Source organism: Odocoileus virginianus, chromosome 10, assembly GCF_023699985.2.
Source record: "Odocoileus virginianus isolate 20LAN1187 ecotype Illinois chromosome 10, Ovbor_1.2, whole genome shotgun sequence".
NCBI lineage: Eukaryota > Metazoa > Chordata > Mammalia > Artiodactyla > Cervidae > Odocoileus > Odocoileus virginianus.
In genome coordinates this window covers 26,684,025-26,700,578 of record NC_069683.1, presented here as the reverse complement: position 1 = coordinate 26,700,578, position 16,554 = coordinate 26,684,025, and the positions used below count along the sequence as shown (strand labels likewise).

Sequence of the window (16,554 nt, the reverse complement as noted above, 5' to 3'; positions counted from 1 at the left end):
ATGTGAGAGTTGGACTATAAGGAAAGCTGAGCACCAAAGAATTGATGTTTTTGAACTGTGGTGTTGGAAAAGACCTTTCAGAGTCCCTTGGACTGCAAGGAGATCCAACCAGTCCATCCTAAAGGAAATCAGTCCTGAATATTCATTGCAAGGATTAATGCTTAAGCTGAAACTCCAATACTTTGGCTACCTGATGCAAAGAACTGACTTCTTAGAAAAGACCCTGATTTCTGGGAAAGATTGAAGGCAGGAGGAAAAGGGGATGACAGAGCATGAGATGGCTGGATGGCATCACCAACTCAATGGACATGAGTTTGAACAGGCTCTGGGAGTTGGTGATGGACAGGGAAGCCTAGCGTACTGCAGTCCATGGGATCGCAAAAGAGTTGGACATGACTGAGAGACTGAACTGAACTGAACACTATCAGAACTATGGTTAGCAGAGCAGTTCTTCTAAATTCTTATCACATTATTATCACTCATTGTTATGATAAATAAAATGTAAACAAGGCATCTTGGTAGCCCTCCAAATGTGTTTTCCCTAAAGCTACTTTTCTAATTCCTGATCCCATCATCTATTCATTCAATCATCAAATATTTGTTAAGCACCAACTGTTTCCAGAGTTAAAAAAAAAAAAAAGACAATGAATTCAGTGTTGAATGAGACAATATTGTTCCTTCACTAGCTGAATTTTTATTATAATGTATGTACTCAATTTTAATTAACTTTTCTTATTAAAAACAACTTGAATGATGATAACTGTAATTATTACAGAAATCCCCACATTAAGACTGGAAAGAGAAGTATAGAAATAAAATTCCTTACAATCTCCTACCCTTGGAGTTAGCCACCATTATAACTTTTCAGTATTTCTTTTCTGATTTTTGTCAACAACTTTACAGAGATACAGACTTCTCTTTAAACAAAAGTGTGACTATATTAAAACCAGTTCATATACAGCTATGTTCACCTAATGAGAATATTATGATGTTATTAAATATTTGTTGAGAACATGATATTTTAATTATTTAATATCTTAGTTGGTTGTTCCAAATACTTTGTACTGCAAATAAAGCTCTGATTTTTGCTCACATATTTGACCGTACAATTGAATAGCTCCTTACCACGCTGTGGAAGTTAACTTTCCAGATTAAAGTAGCTGAACAATTTTAAAGCTGCTGATGTGTATCTCCAAGGTGAACTACTTTGTAGAATTTCTACCAATTTCTAAAACTAGAGAAATAGTATATGAAAGCCAATCTAACAGCACTCATTACTGGAATAAAATATTATTTCTTAGCCTTACCAATTTAAGAATAATTTTCTAACTGGTAGTGAAAATTTAATTTAATAAATACCATTATATAGAGTTTTCATCAGATCATGATCCAAGGAGGAATATTGGAATAATCAGTGAGATTTTATGGACCTGGAGGGTGTTATGTGTAGTGAAATAAGTCAGACAAAGAAAGACAAATACTGTATGTTACCACTTGTATGTCTAATCTAAAACAAATGAATGCATATAACAAAATAGAAAGAGACAGATATAGAGAACAAACTAGTGTTACCAATGGGGAGATGGAAGGGATTTGGGGTAAGATAGGGACAGGGAATAAACTACTGTGTATAAAGTAAATAAGCTACAAGGATATACTGTATGGCACAGGGCCCATAACCAATATTTTCCAATAACTCTAAATGAAATATCATCTATAAAATTTTTGAATCACTATGTCACACACTTAAAACTAACATAATGTTATAAGTCATCCCTACCTCAAATAAATATTAAATAAATACCATTATTTAAATTTTTTATGGTACCAATACTCAAGGAGGAATACCAAGTGATAATCAGTGACATTTTATGAGCCACAAATTATTTTAATTCTACTTAGGAAACTATTTAATTAAAAGAAGAAATTCCTGAAATATAGGATATATGTTAAACTTTCAGGTATTTTAAAGATAACTGAGTTCAAAATATCTAATTAGCCCAATGCCCCCTTTCCCATATACTTATGATAACATATCCAATTATCTTGAAAAAGGCAATTAAAATTACTATTAATAATCTTAATGCTAGGACATGTTATAATTCATTTGATAATTACATTTCCCACAAAGATACTGTCAACATAAACTGTGAAACTGCAGATCCATCCTATTTACAAGTATCAGAGACAATATGCTCACTATTCTGTTGTACTTAAATGTTGTATTGCAGTTTTTCTTAACAGGTAATACGTGACATGAAACATGTCTCATTTTATGCTTCATAATTTCCATTCTGATGTTTAACATTAAGAAATTATATTTATGTATCACACATGTCAGAAAACAATTTAAATAATTAAAGCAAGAAAAATAATAGCAACCGTGCCTTTCAAGTACAAAATATAAATCTTTTATTCATAGATAAAGAACCATCTGTGATCAGAAATGCCAACTATTCACATTTTCTGATTTATACAGCTAGCATTAAGTATTTTTGTCTGTATTCATGTTTTATATTTACAGAAATTAGGTGTGAATCAAAATAGTTATAAAAATAAGAAAAAAATCAAAAGACTACCTTTCAAGATTGACTCATAAGTTCTGAAAATTCATTATTTCTGTTCTTCACTCTGATTTTTATAACAAGGAAAAGAAAAATGTAATTGTTTTGATTTCAAAAACATACTACAGGAAAAGGTACTATTTAAGCTGGGCTGAAGTTTACACTATTTATTGCTATTTTTCTTAAAAAATATGCATTAGAATAAATATTTTTCTAAACACCAAAGTAAATACAATACATGGTTCTGGCATATTTATTTTTTTGAAAAGGCACTCTGAATCTTAGACAACATAAATACTAGGCAGTGTGGTGGTTGCCATAGTAACAAGTAAATAGGAGCATAAAAATACATGCAGTTTTTCAAATGTATACACTTTCTTTCCATAAATATGCATATTTTATAGGAAAAGAATTCAACCTTTGCTTTAGCTCCCTGTTTAGAGAGAGAAACACCTAATTCTTTAGAAATGAAAGATTATCACATAGAATGCAGCAGGCTCAAAAATGTTTTTGAATGCTATATGGGAAGTCTTAAGGTTTGTAAGTCAATGTTCCAAAATGAAGGCAGGAAAAAAACTCCTTTCCTTTCTATGTTACTTTAACAGTCAGTTCTTTAGGTAAGGATAAAACTACATAAACTTCTTTACCTCCCAAGCATGAAATTTCCTTTTATTTTGCATAAGTTTATTATTCACATGCATTAAATGGAGCACTTGACCATGGAAAACTGAAAGCCCAGTTGATCACAAAGAAACTTCAAAAGTTAATGCTAACCCATGAGCTACTACTTGAACAAATGATTTGAAAATCTTTGTGCCTGAGTGCTAAATTGGGATTTAAGAAGTTCTTTCCTTTCTTAGTTTTCTCCTTTTATTAAAATACCATTTCTGGTTTACAGGTACCATAGAAGACACAGGAGTATATTGATTTTGTGTTCTGGATTTTATACTTCCAGTTTAAGAGGGATAGGATACATTTTCTAGAGCCAGAGAGAGAAGTGGTTCTAAAAACCATCATGTGAAGTTTGGAATCTACTGCAAGGTTTGGTAAACCAACCAAAACAGAACAGGAAAGCTGCTCAACTCAGTGGGAAACAAATCCTTCAAATCTGATTACATAAATTTATACTTCCAATTTGTTTCAATAACAACTATTGTGGAACATTCTCTTGGAAAATTTACAAAATTTAAAAGATCACCTTCTAGGCAGGGTGCCAAATATGAGGTCAACACAAGGGTTCACCTTGTGCTAACACCTTGATAAAGAAATAATAGACTATAACGAACTAGTCTGCAAGAGTAACTTCCTCATCACAAATATGCATGATAAAATTTACTCTTATTAAAGAGAAATCTGTTTCCTGGGGAGATAGTAAATTTAAACTCTAAGTCATTCAAGGAATGAATTAAAATATTATAGGAATAGATGAGATGAATGATATAACTACTGCAAAGGGAAGAAAGGATATATTATCTTTTTATTTCTCTTCCCTCTCAATCCTTTTAACTATTTCTGCTTTCACCACCTTAAAGTGATGGGAACATGTCCTTAGATTGGAAAAGAGAGAACATACCTATCGTTAAAACAAGGGGAAATGATTTTGGTAATTAGACAGCTTAGTTTAACCTGGAAACATGCAATAATAAACTAAACAATTAGTAACCCCTAGAAGGGCATGAGGTATTAGAAAACAACCAGTGCAGTATCTGAAAAGTCAAATATGCCAGATAAACTTAATATCATTTTCTGATAGACTGGCAGGTCACATTATCAAGTAATAAGTAAATAGTGTAATCTATTTAAGTGTTGTAAGCCTTTTTAGTCTATTCTCTAATCTAGTGCAGGGGTAAATGGCTTGGGAAGAAAATAATTCAAATATCGTCTTTAAAGCTAAGCCAATAGATGTTGACATATCTCCTCTCTCTTGAGGGCCTATTTCAGGACTGAGTCAACGTCTTTTCTAACGACTAGGCAGGAATCTTGGCCTCCTTTATGTTTTAGCTCCATCAAGTTGCTGAAATCTCTGAAATTAAATAAAAAGAAATTTTTTTCCTTAGTTCTCTTTCCAACTTGCTGACCTTTCATTTCCCTAGGGAATTAAACGACTTGTTGCTTCAGTTAAGTGACATTGTATTGGCGTGCATGTGTGCTAAGTCATTTTGTGCACGCGTGCGTGCTAAAGTCGCTTCAGTCTGTGTCTGACTCTTTGTGACCCTATGGACTATAGCCCACCAGGCTCCTCTGTCCATGAGATTCTCCAGGCAAAAATATTGGATTGGTTGCCCTGCTCTCCTCCAGGGGATCTGTCCAATGCAAGGGATCGAACCCTCATCTCTTACCATCTCCTGCACTGGCAGGCGGGTTTGTTACCATCAGCGCCAGCTGGGAAGCCTATTGTACTGATACAAGGTATAAACCCATTTTAGACAGAAATTTTGAGAGGGAAGTGGGGATGCTTTGCGAATGACTGAAAAGGATCCTCTATGACTAAATGATAAGTAACATTTATCACAACATAAGTGGTGTTTAAATATAGATAAAAACACTTGGAACTCGAAGAGTGTGAAGAATAGCTGCTATCTGGTTAGAAAGGGAGACTGTAAAGAAGATAATGTGTGGGGAAATGAACCAGGTTTTCAAGGAGCACGGTAACTACAGAAGATACAGCTATTTATGATTTACAATTTAGGACTATTTGTTTCCTCAGCTGTTGATTTGCTTGTAATGCTGTGGTTTGACAGCCCAGCTTCCTATAAACTCATATACATCTAGCTATTCTGTGTCACAGTAAAAATATGTAAAATTTCTAAACTAATTCTCTATAGAAAGAAAGGGAGACTTTGGCCAAAAGTCAAGTAAGTATGTTGGTTGGCAGTATGTGAGAAGTAGAAAGAGAAGGAGAATTGGCTGGGCTATACAAAGGATCAACTTAACATGTGAACTAAGAGGAGATAAAGAATATCAGCAAAAAGGAGTTGAGGGCAATGGGAATTACCACTCTGATTCCATAAAATGTACTAGTTGGGCCTGCTCTGTAGAATAAAATCTGGGAGGGCATCACACAAATGATAACACAGTTGAAAAGCTTAGCCAGTAAAAATATTAAATTGGGCTACCAAACAATAGGGTCTCAATGCTTTTTACTGATAATTTGCTTTTATCATCCTGATATCTGACTTTTCTCTGAGTGAACATGTAATGAGTTTCAGATGACTCTCCTCAACTTCCCAGAGCACAAAAAGTTCATCTGTGAAGATCTGCTGGTTTAATTTCATATATATAAAATTGAATATAAAGTAAGGAGAATAATTCCTAAGCAGCATGCAAAAAGTCAGTTTTCACTGACTTATAGTCATATTATCATGTGAATTATGATCTTCATAAATAAAAATGGATCCAGGATGGCATGCTTCTCTGAGAGATGATATGCTACAGAGCAATCCATAGCAAAAGGTCCAAAAGACAAGACTGAAGCAAGACATGGCTTTACTAGGGCAATTCAGCTCTATTCATTAAGTACATATTGATTATCAGCTAATACCTATAATTAGAGATATCAAAATATAACTTACTTTGGTATATTGTTCCAAATACACTTCTAAATATGACAAATACTTTATGCCTATCAATTCTTCCTATACCAAACACTATTATCTAGTTTCTGGACCAAATTTTGCTACCTCTCAAGTCTGAGAACCAAGTAACAATACACTTGAGTCTTGATGACTGGCTTAGCCTCATCTCCCTGAAGCAAGAAACTGAGGAAACAGGATATATAGTGGACTAAGACTAAAAGAACTGTTCCAGAGGATTCAGAAAAATCTTTTACAGCTGGTTACTCTTTCTTATCTTATTTATTTTGCAGGATCACTTGACTTTAAGCTCAGACTAATATAAGATCTAATTCTAAGTATATATTTTTTGTAATGATATATCTGTATATCAACAAAATTCACTATTTCATTTTCTAAATCAGTTCTTAAAATTCTGAACTTAAATACATATATGTCTATTGTACTATGAAATAATTTTTCCTTTTCTTGTACTGAAAAGTTATTTTAGTTACCACAAATGTAGCTATAAACTGAAGAGAATTAATTTAATATTCATGGACACTAACACTGCAGATCAGAATTTACACTACAGACAAAGATTTAAAAGAAGTCATATAGTCTTTCAAATTAATATATCTGTCTTTCTCTTATGCTCCTGCTTCACCTGCAGCACATCAGACAAGGTAATAATTTATGATAATCATATGAAAATATACAATTAATATTCATCACCTCTCATTCCTCATCACTTTAGATGATCAGTAATGCAGAGTGAAAATGCTGTCAGATTTCTAATTGCTTTGTAATGGGCTTGAAACAGGGAAATCATTAAAGGCAAACAATCTGTCATTTGTCTGTTACTTTAACTATCTATCACACAAAAAAACTCATTAAAGAAATTGCTAATGAGCAACAAAAGACTATACTCATGCCATGTCTACAGTTGATTAAAAAGTAATGCTATGAGTTGCTTAAAATATTTTAAAAATATGATTTTTTGTGGAAATTCATCAGAAAACATCTATTCTTCAGTATATTTTTTAAGCTATGTGGTTTCATTATTTTGGCATCTAATCCATCATTGCAGAAATCCCTTTAGCATGTAAGAGTTGTTTTTCATCACTCTCTAAATAATTAAAATGAATGGCTGAAAGAAGTTGAAATGCTAAATGTGTTTATTGTTAGTAAACTGACACAAGTAATAAAACTAGTTCTATAGTAATCCTGAGGCTAAGGGAAGAATCTATTTTAAAATTTGTTTTTTTACCTTCATATCTCTGTGGATTTGAACTGCTGAAGTTGCATAGCCTCACTCATCTTAAATATACCTATCATTACACAAAATTATACTCAACTATTGAAACTGAGTATATAAACATTAAAGTCTGCATAATAACATTATCTATTTTGAAAATTTAAAACATAGTACCAACACTAAAATGTTTCATAATATTATTTCAAATAATTTTGGAGGGGAAAAGAAATCACTCCTTTAAATGAGTATATCAAATTTTACACGTCTTTGTATGGTCCCTTTCAATATGGGGTACTTTAGTATTAAAAAAAAAATTCAACAATAATGACACTAATCTAGTTTTAAAAACAAACAGAAAATGCAGAAATGTTTTCTTGGTTATTGAGTTGAGTTGCATTTTATTTTAGAAAAAAATAGAGTAACAAAGATAACAGTGTTACATAGCATGTTTTTCATTTTGCTAATGATGAATTAAATCACGAATTTATTTTCTATAGCAATACATAAGAATCTTAAAGTCAAATTTCTTTAAGACCTATTCATATATATTGGAATATACACAAATTTAAGAACCTAAATGCAATGGCATGTTTAGCCAGGTGCTATGGTTGACACACAGGAGTGAATTCCAAGTTGACTTCAAAAGGTTCCATAACACTCTAGAAACATCTTCATTATACACTCTAATTGACTTAAACAGACTTCATATCAACTGTTTAACACATTTTAACCTACAAATTAACACCCCTTGATCATTCAAATTAACCTTTCTTCTGTGATTCAATTACATGACAAAAATAAAATAAACTTTAAAAAAATTCAGGTTTAAGAAACCAAAATGGAGGACTAAAATGCTAGAGCATATTAATGCATATCACTGCATGGTTTGAAGAGATCATTACAAGGTTTCAGAGTGATCATCAGACATGAGAAAGGGATTAAAAAAAGTGAATGGGGAAATAATAAGTTGGTATATATTATGATTACTAAAGAGAAACATAAGGTGGATTATATTCAGTGTCTTTAATAGGTTCATGGAACAATTAAAACATCAGATGTGAAGAAGCTTGGAAGACAAGAACAAAAATTCCAAATAACTGAAGATCTTTAAGAAATCTGAAAACAGCTTGAAAAAACACTGACACAACCGAAGTTAAACACACAGGAAAATCAGCCACAGGTGTAGTGACAGTGAACAGTATCTACCCCTTGGTGTCCCCTGCTTAGTGCGCTGACTTGCTTAAACCCAGTGAATGTCCACTGATGATTACTGTTGAAAGACAGAAGAGAGAATAGATCAAGTGAAGACAATCAGAGAAAGGGAAAAAATGAAAAAATGAAAAATCATTTCTAAAGGGTGAGGTAGGAATGTTCATTAAAACTGATTCTCAGTACTGTCTAAAGCTTTATGATAATTGGCCAAGAAAGAAAATGAGGAAGTTTCTCTAATTCTAGCCATTCATCTCTCCTCTCTGTCAGAGTGTTATTTAAAACTTAACACTTCCATATATCTTCCTGGATTAGCCTCATTTTGATTCAAGGATTTCAATCATTCAAGTAATATGCCTTATTCTATTCTCATAACCACAAGTTATTAACTATCATAGTTAACCTTTATTTCTTCTGGCAGAGCACTTTGCACAGTTATTTCAGTTGCCTGTCTACCCAGACAAACTTAAAGATTTTGATAGAGCTACAGCCAACTCTGTCTTGTATTTTTTGTAACAATGTAAAATAAATATTTGTTGAGTAAATGAATAGGTGAATGAAGGCTATATATGTACTATGTACTTGTGTCATTTTTTGTTTTTAATTCATTACTAGCTAATAGACTCCAGGTTGCCCTACAGGGGGTCATCTAGTTTTCATATAGCCACAATATTGCAGTACTTAAATATAGCTTAGTTAACTGATAGGAAAAATCTTAAAACTTCAGAGGTAAATAAGATCAAGGATATGAAAGAAGAGTTGGTAATGAAACTAGTAGAAAGAGCCAAGTAAATGTAATCCTAGGATATGAAATAATTATTAGAAGTATGGTAAATGTTTTGCAAATATCCACAAGTAAGAAGCATAATTCACAAATGTGATCTCATGATTAGGAATTTGTTAATGTATGGTGGACATGAGTAAGTGGACATGGGCAAAGGGCTGAAGCAATAAACTGAATAAGAATGTGATTGCTGTATCTGTATCTGTATGCTGTATCTGTATTTGCATCTGTATCTGTATCTCTGCATCTACATCTAACTCGAGATATAGCACTTGATGAATCATCTTGAAATTAAATATTTGATGTATGCCTATTTCACTTATGCTAGATGTTGACGATTTAGGAATTAAGAGGTTTCTGTCTGTGCGCTTAACGTATCTGGCAAACTATAGTTCAACAAACATTTGGGTTTGGTTTTATTTTTCAAATTCAATAGTCTGTGGCTTTCATTTGCTTTGTTTAAAAATTCCTAAAATACTGTTATGAATTCCTAATATTCTGATGTATCAAAACCGAGTAACAAATAGTTCATTATTAATAATAACCACAAAATCTACTCTTTACTGAGTACTTACTACTTTCAGACACCATTACCTCATTTAATCCTCACAACAAATTCCTCTGAAGGAAATACTATTATTATCTCAGTTTTACAGAGGAAGAAACTAAGGTGCAGAGATTAACTTCAAGTTTTCACATAACCAGTAAGAGGCAGAATCTTGATTCAAACCTATGAGTCTGATCCCAGAGTTCATGCTCTTAACCACTGTGCTAACATAGTTTATATTTATACTGTATTGGTTTTACATAAAATAAATATATTACCTTCTAAAAACAGTGAGAAACAAACCTATTATAGATATACATCTTTAGAACCCCAGAGAATGTGGCATAAAAGCTGGTGCTTAGTTTCTCTGAGAGGTGCTCTTACACTCAGAGAGTTTACAATGCAATTAGGAAATCAGAACACACCTCTAAAGCGTATAACAATACTCTGTAGGATAGGACAAGTACAAAAGAGGAGGACACCCCGTACTGCTGTGAAAACTGAGAGGAGAAGGTAATTTCTAAGGACTGGGCCATCATAACATACTTAATGGAAGAGATAGGTCTTAAAGAAGGAGTAAAACTGGTAGGAGGAAGAAAAGAGCTATGGTGTTATAAGCAAGGAGACCCATCCGAATAAAATTATGAAATACCAAGAAAATATTCAATTGTTTAATTGCTTCATGTATGAAGGTAATAGGTGATGAAGCTGGAAAACTAGGATCATATTGGGGAGGAATGCTGGACTTTATACCCTAGACCTGTGATTGATAAAGTAGTCACTAGTAAGACATGGCTGTGGAGCACTTGAAAAGTGGAGAGTCCAAATTGAGATGAGTTGTATAGGTAAAATGCACACCAGCCTTTGAAGACTTAGTATGAAAGAAAGAATGTAAAATATCTCATTAATAACTTTTGTATTATTTACATTTTGAAACGAGCATACTCTGGATACACTGGTAAATAAATATATTATTAAAATCATTTCACCTGTTTCTTTTTATTTTTCTAATATGGCTACTAGGAAATTTAAAATCATGTGTGTGGTTTGCATTTGTGGCTTACATTGTATTTCCACTGAACAGTAGGGCTCTAAAAAAGAAAAAAAATGAAGGAAGACTAATGAACAAGGATTCCTGTAAAAAGTGTTTTAAAAAGTGGATTCTGCTCAAAATGGATTAAAGATCTAAATGTAAGACCAGAAACTATAAAACTCCTAGAGGAGAACTTAAGCAAAACACTCTCCGACATAAATCATAGCAGGATCCTCTATGACCCACATCCCAGAATATTGGAAATAAAAGCAAAAATAAACAAATGGAACCTAATGAAACTTAAAAGCTTTTGCACAACAAAGGAAACTATAAGCAAGGTGAAAAGACAGCCTTCAGGTTGGGAGAAAATAATAGCAAATGAAGCAACAGACAAAGGATTACTCTCAAAAATATACAAGCAATTCCTGCAGCTCAACTCCAGAAAAGTAAATGACCCAATCAAAAAATGGGCCAAAGAACTAAACAGACATTTCTCCAGAGAAGACATACAGATGGCTAACAAACACATGAAAAGATGCTCAACATCACTCATTATCAGAGAAATGCAAATCAAAACCACAACGATGTACCATTACACGCCAGTCAGGATGGCTGCTATCCAAAAGTCTACAAGCAATAAATGCTGGAGAGGGTGGGGAGAAAAGGGAACCCTCTTACACTGTTGGTGGGAATGCAAACTAGTACAGCCACTATGGAGAACAGTCTGGAGATTCCTTAAAAAACTGGAAATAGAACTTCCATAAGACCCAGCAATCCCACTCTTGGGCATACACACCGAGGAAACCAGATCTGAAAGAGACACGTGCACCCCAATGTTCATCACAGCACTGTTTATCATAGCCAGGACATGGAAGCAACCTAGATGCCCATCAGCAGACGAATGGATAAGGAAGCTATGGTACATATACACTATGGAATATTACTCAGCCATTAAAAGGAATTCATTTGAACCAGTTCTAATGAGATGGATGAAACTGGAGCCCATTATACAGGGTGAAGTAAGCCAGAAAGATAAAGACCAATACAGTATACTAACGCATATATATGGAATTTAAAAAGATGGTAACAATAACCCTATATGCAAAACAGAAAAAGAGACACAGATGTACAGAACAAACTTTGGGACTCTGTGGGAGAAGGCGAGAGTGGGATGTTCTGAGAGAACAGCACTGAAACATGTATACTACCAAGGGTGAAACAGATCACCAGCCCAGGTTGGATGCATGAGACAAGTGCTCAGGGCTGGTGCACTGGGAAGACCCAGAGGGATGGGATGGAGAGGGAGGCGGGAGGGGGGATCGGGATGGGGAACACATGTAAATCCATGGCTGATTCATGTCAATGTATGGCAAAAACCACTACAATATTGTAAAGTAATTAGCTTTCAACTAATAAAAAAATAAATAAAAATAAAAGTGGATTCTGATATAAATAAACAGATAAGTTCAGATTTTAAGACAACTGATCTGTTTTTTCAATAAACTAATAGAAAAAAAGGGGAAAAAAAGGTAGTAGTGAAGTATTGGGACTGCTATAGCTTAAAAGATATTTAAGAGAGAATAACCAAATGCACTGTGTAGATTCTGGTTTCTGACTCAAGCAAACCAACCATAAAAAGACAATTCTGAGACAATTAGGGAAATGTAAACAAGCACTAGATTTGGATAATATCAATTAATTACTGGTAATTTTGGAGGACTAATGACTTAATGGAGATGAGATAAAAAGTTGCAAACTAAAGTATGCTTTACATATGTAAACTAAAATGTTATTATGAAATGACAGAACACATGGGATTTGGTGGGGACAAAAAAGTGTACCTCTTTCTATATAAAAAAATAAATACACGAAAGTTGAGATACTATGATTAGAATTTTGTTCAAAAAAGCAGTAAAAGAGATAACACAATACATTAATACAATCATAAATCAAAATAAAGTGCTCTTTCTATAAAAAACTGAAGGGCTTGAGTATAATTATCTATACAAAGAACATCTATGCGGTGGTAAAAGGAAGTTTGAGGGCCAGAGAAATTTAAAGTGGTGCCATTCTGATAGTACTGTATAAGGAGGTCTTCAGAATAACACAGTTCTGTCATTTTAGGTATACTTAGGGCCACACAGAATGTTGGAACCAAGCGTGAAAATCAGATCTTCTCACTTAGTATTGATATAAAGGTGACTGTGTCTGCCTTTAAACATGACAAAATCCTATGAAGAACCTAAACTATACTTTTCCTTTTAGATTTTTAAACTTTTCTGTATCATTCAGTTATTCAGTTATAGTTTGGTGAAAGTCGCTCAATCGTGTGCAACTCTTTGTGGCCCCATGGACTGTAGCCTGCCAGTCTCCTCTGTCAATGGAATTCTCCAGGCAAGAACACTGGAGTGGGTAGCCATTTCCTTCTCCAGGGGATCTTCCTCACCCAGGGATCAAACCCTGGTCTCCTGTATTGCAGATCCATTCTTTACCAGCTGAGCTACCAGGGAACCATCAATAAATGACTGACCTTATCAAAGTATCTTTTTCAGTGTGCTTAGGGTTTGTCTCAACTGCTTCTCAAATGGATATTTGGTAGAAGATTAAAAAAAAAAAAAAAGGAAAATAAATCTAAGGAGTAACATCAACAAAACTACCTTAACATTTCCAAGTGAAATTTATATCACGCTGTGGAGAATAAAGAAACAGTTTTGACCTCCAGGTAAAATGCAAGAAAGAATAGTCAATATGTTATCGAGTCCAAGCTCGCTCTGCTTGCCACAAACAGGCACCAATCCAAGAGATGAGAGGCTGAGGCAAGGAAGAGACTGTAATTGGGGAGCCAGCTGATGGAGATGGCAGGCTAGCACCTCAGAATAACCATCTTACAGGGTCTGGATGCCAGGTTCTTTTATAGATCAGACATGGGGGAAGGTGAGGAGGCAAAGTTAAAAAAGCCATTAATATTGCAAACATCTCCCAGAATGGCAAACCTCAGGCAGAGGTTTTGTTAATTTCTTCCTTCCTGCCAGCTGCAAGTGGACAGGGTTCTGAACAAAGGCACTCTAGTTTAACGGTCAGGCAGAGGGGCAGGATTCTTTAAGGCTGGCCATCATTCTGTACGATTATAACAGAAGCAGTGAAAATAAGTCAAAGAAACAGTATGAACATGGTATCAGAATTGGCTTCTCTGCAACAAATCTAAGGTGAGCAGCACAGAGATTTGACAGTAAAAGGGAACAACAGGACGAATGACAGGGAGAGGAAAGTGCCCATTTGGAATGCCCAATAACTACCTCAAAGTGAGCGTTTTATTTTGCTTTTTCTGTGAGTTTGAACGATGTCATTGCTGCCCTGCGAATAGGAAGACTTGCTAAGAGTGTGAAAGGACTTTGAAAAGTTTTCATTTTTCAAGTTGGTTTCTAAAGTCTAAAAGAAATAAGTTGAACATCTCTTCCAAAAAGCAGTTCGCTGGTAAACAATCTGCCAGCAATGCAGGAGATCCCAGTTTGATTCCAGGGTTGGGAAGATTCCCTGGAGAGAGACTAGGCTACCTACTAAAATATTCTTGGGCTACCTTCGTGTCTCAGATGGTAAAGAATTCACCTGCAGTACGGGAGACCTGGGTTCAATCCCTCGGTTGGGAAGATCCCCTTGAAAAGGACATGGCTACCCACTAAAGTAAAATCTAAAAGAACATCTCTTTCGGAAAAAAAAAATTATATATATATATATATATATATATACACAAAAACTTTGTACTCAGCATAGGTTTTAGTTCTCTTAGTTTTGGAATGAAAACGTTCCAAAGGAAGTCTAGGGAGAAGGGAGGAATCAGTTCTTGTCACCCTTCTCATCGACCCCCACCCGCTCTAATCCCCACCGTAGCCCCCCACCCCTCATCCCCCGTCAGGGTACTGCACTCGTCAACCGGGAAAGGACAAGGAGCTGCAGTGGGTAGGTTATGTGGGGGGTTTTGGGGAAGGCGGAGGAAGCTTGGAGGGGGGTGCTGGGGGTACTCGCTGAGAAAGAGCAGAGAAACGACAGTCTGAGAGCCAGGACAACAGCGAGTTAGAACGAGGCGAAGGAAGCCTTTTCCCACCGCGCCCGCACTTACTGTTGGTAAACTCCTGAGGTAGAGGCGAATGGGTTACCATAGCGACCGCGTCCAGAGGGCGGAGCGGCGCTTCCGATCGGTGCCCTCGCCATTGTGGCTCGGCTGGAAACTTGACTGCGTTAGGGCAGTGACTTCCGGCGGAAGCAGAAGCTGGTTCCGAGGTTTGGCAGAATGCAGGCTCGGAGTGGGCTCTAGTGGCTCTAGTGTTGGTAAGTTTGCGATCGAGTGGATCCGGGAGAGGGTACGAGTCTGTGACTGGGCGACACAGCGCACCATGAGTGCAGTGGATTTCCGAGTCCCAATTTTGAGGAAGCCCCGGATGTCTCGTTGAGTTTGCGGCTGTGGGAAGAAGTTGCCTGGTTCTGGGGCTCCTGGCGGGTTCTCTTCGGTTCGGGAGGGCTGTCACGTCTTCCCTTGAACAGTTTCAGGAGCTCTTTGCGAGGTCTGAGTGCCTGTCCAGTAATTGAGGGGCTGTTGCTCTCCACCTGCCAGTGCTGACTGGCTTTTGGCATGTTATTCTTTGAAGATAACCTGAAAGACAAGAAGTGAACTGAAGATATTAAGAGGAAATGCTCCCAAATTGACTTTAATTCCTCGTTTTGCTTTTTAAGAATATTTGTTCATTTTATAAACACTTATTAAACTCTAGTGTGTTTAGTGAGTACTTAACTGTGTGTCCCTTTTACCAAGAGACTAGCAGAAACACCTTTCTTAAAGAGTCATCCACCGCTCGGGTTCATTATGGAAAAATTTTTTTTCTTACGCTGTTGTATATTCGTTCATTTAAGATATAAGCGTATATCATGAAAAATCTAACAGATTTTCCCACACTTTTCTGTATACTTAAACGTGAAATTCTTGGGGCGTTTCAAATGAAAATAATTGCTTTTTCAGGCTTGCATTAGTATCATGACTTAATGTTACAGAACTTAGGGAAGCTGTACCTAGTTATTTCCCAGATATACACAAACTGTAATGAATTGTCGTCAACATTTCTATTCCGCTGATCTGAAAAGGACCACTTCTTGTTCAAGGGATGATGGCGTTTGAGCAGATACCAAAAAAGGATTGGTACAGCATTCTGGAAGCAGACCCATCTGCAAGTGTGTCAGACCTAAAACAAAAGTATCAAAAACTCATTTTAATGGTAAGTCTTTTGTTTTCGATTCTGTGTTGCAGGGGGAAAATAGGGTTTTTTTTTATGTGACCAGAAATACAGGTTTCTGTACCATGAATATGTGATATCAAAGCAGGAATCATAAGTATTAATTTGGTTAATTGAAAGTTTCAGTAGTAGTGTAAAAGAAAAAAGTTGATTTGAAGTGGAATTGCATAGTGATTTGGACCATATCTGAGTCATGCTGATTGGTTTAAAATCCTGATTCTACCACTAGTTAATCTTGGGAACTCGGGCAAGTTATTTTCCCCTATATTTTCTTTGTGTTAGCTAAAGTCATGTTCCATTCTTTGTGAGCACGAATTGTAGCCTGC

At 35.4% G+C, this 16,554-nt stretch overlaps 2 protein-coding genes across 4 annotated transcripts in view; one reads left to right on the top strand and one right to left on the bottom strand.

Moving 5' to 3' along the window:
• The window catches only part of LOC110136540 (doublecortin domain-containing protein 1), a 279,881-nt gene extending 264,641 nt beyond the window's left edge, over positions 1-15,240 (bottom strand). Inside the window, exon 1 of the mRNA XM_070473220.1 lies at positions 15,064-15,240. Coding sequence (XP_070329321.1) covers positions 15,064-15,155 — 92 coding nt within the window. The 5' untranslated portion in view covers positions 15,156-15,240. The remainder of the gene's footprint in view (positions 1-15,063) is intronic.
• The window catches only part of DNAJC24 (DnaJ heat shock protein family (Hsp40) member C24), a 72,159-nt gene continuing 69,682 nt past the window's right edge, over positions 14,078-16,554 (top strand). The window contains exons 1-2 of one of the 3 annotated variants that reach the window (XM_020892322.2): positions 14,078-14,152; positions 16,098-16,210. In XM_020892322.2, the coding sequence (XP_020747981.1) occupies positions 16,100-16,210 (111 nt within the window). In that variant the 5' untranslated portion in view covers positions 14,078-14,152; positions 16,098-16,099. Of the gene's footprint in view, positions 14,153-15,173; positions 15,273-16,097; positions 16,211-16,554 lie in introns of those variants that run through there. The other 2 variants (XM_020892321.2, XM_020892320.2) reach the window with 2 other exon arrangements.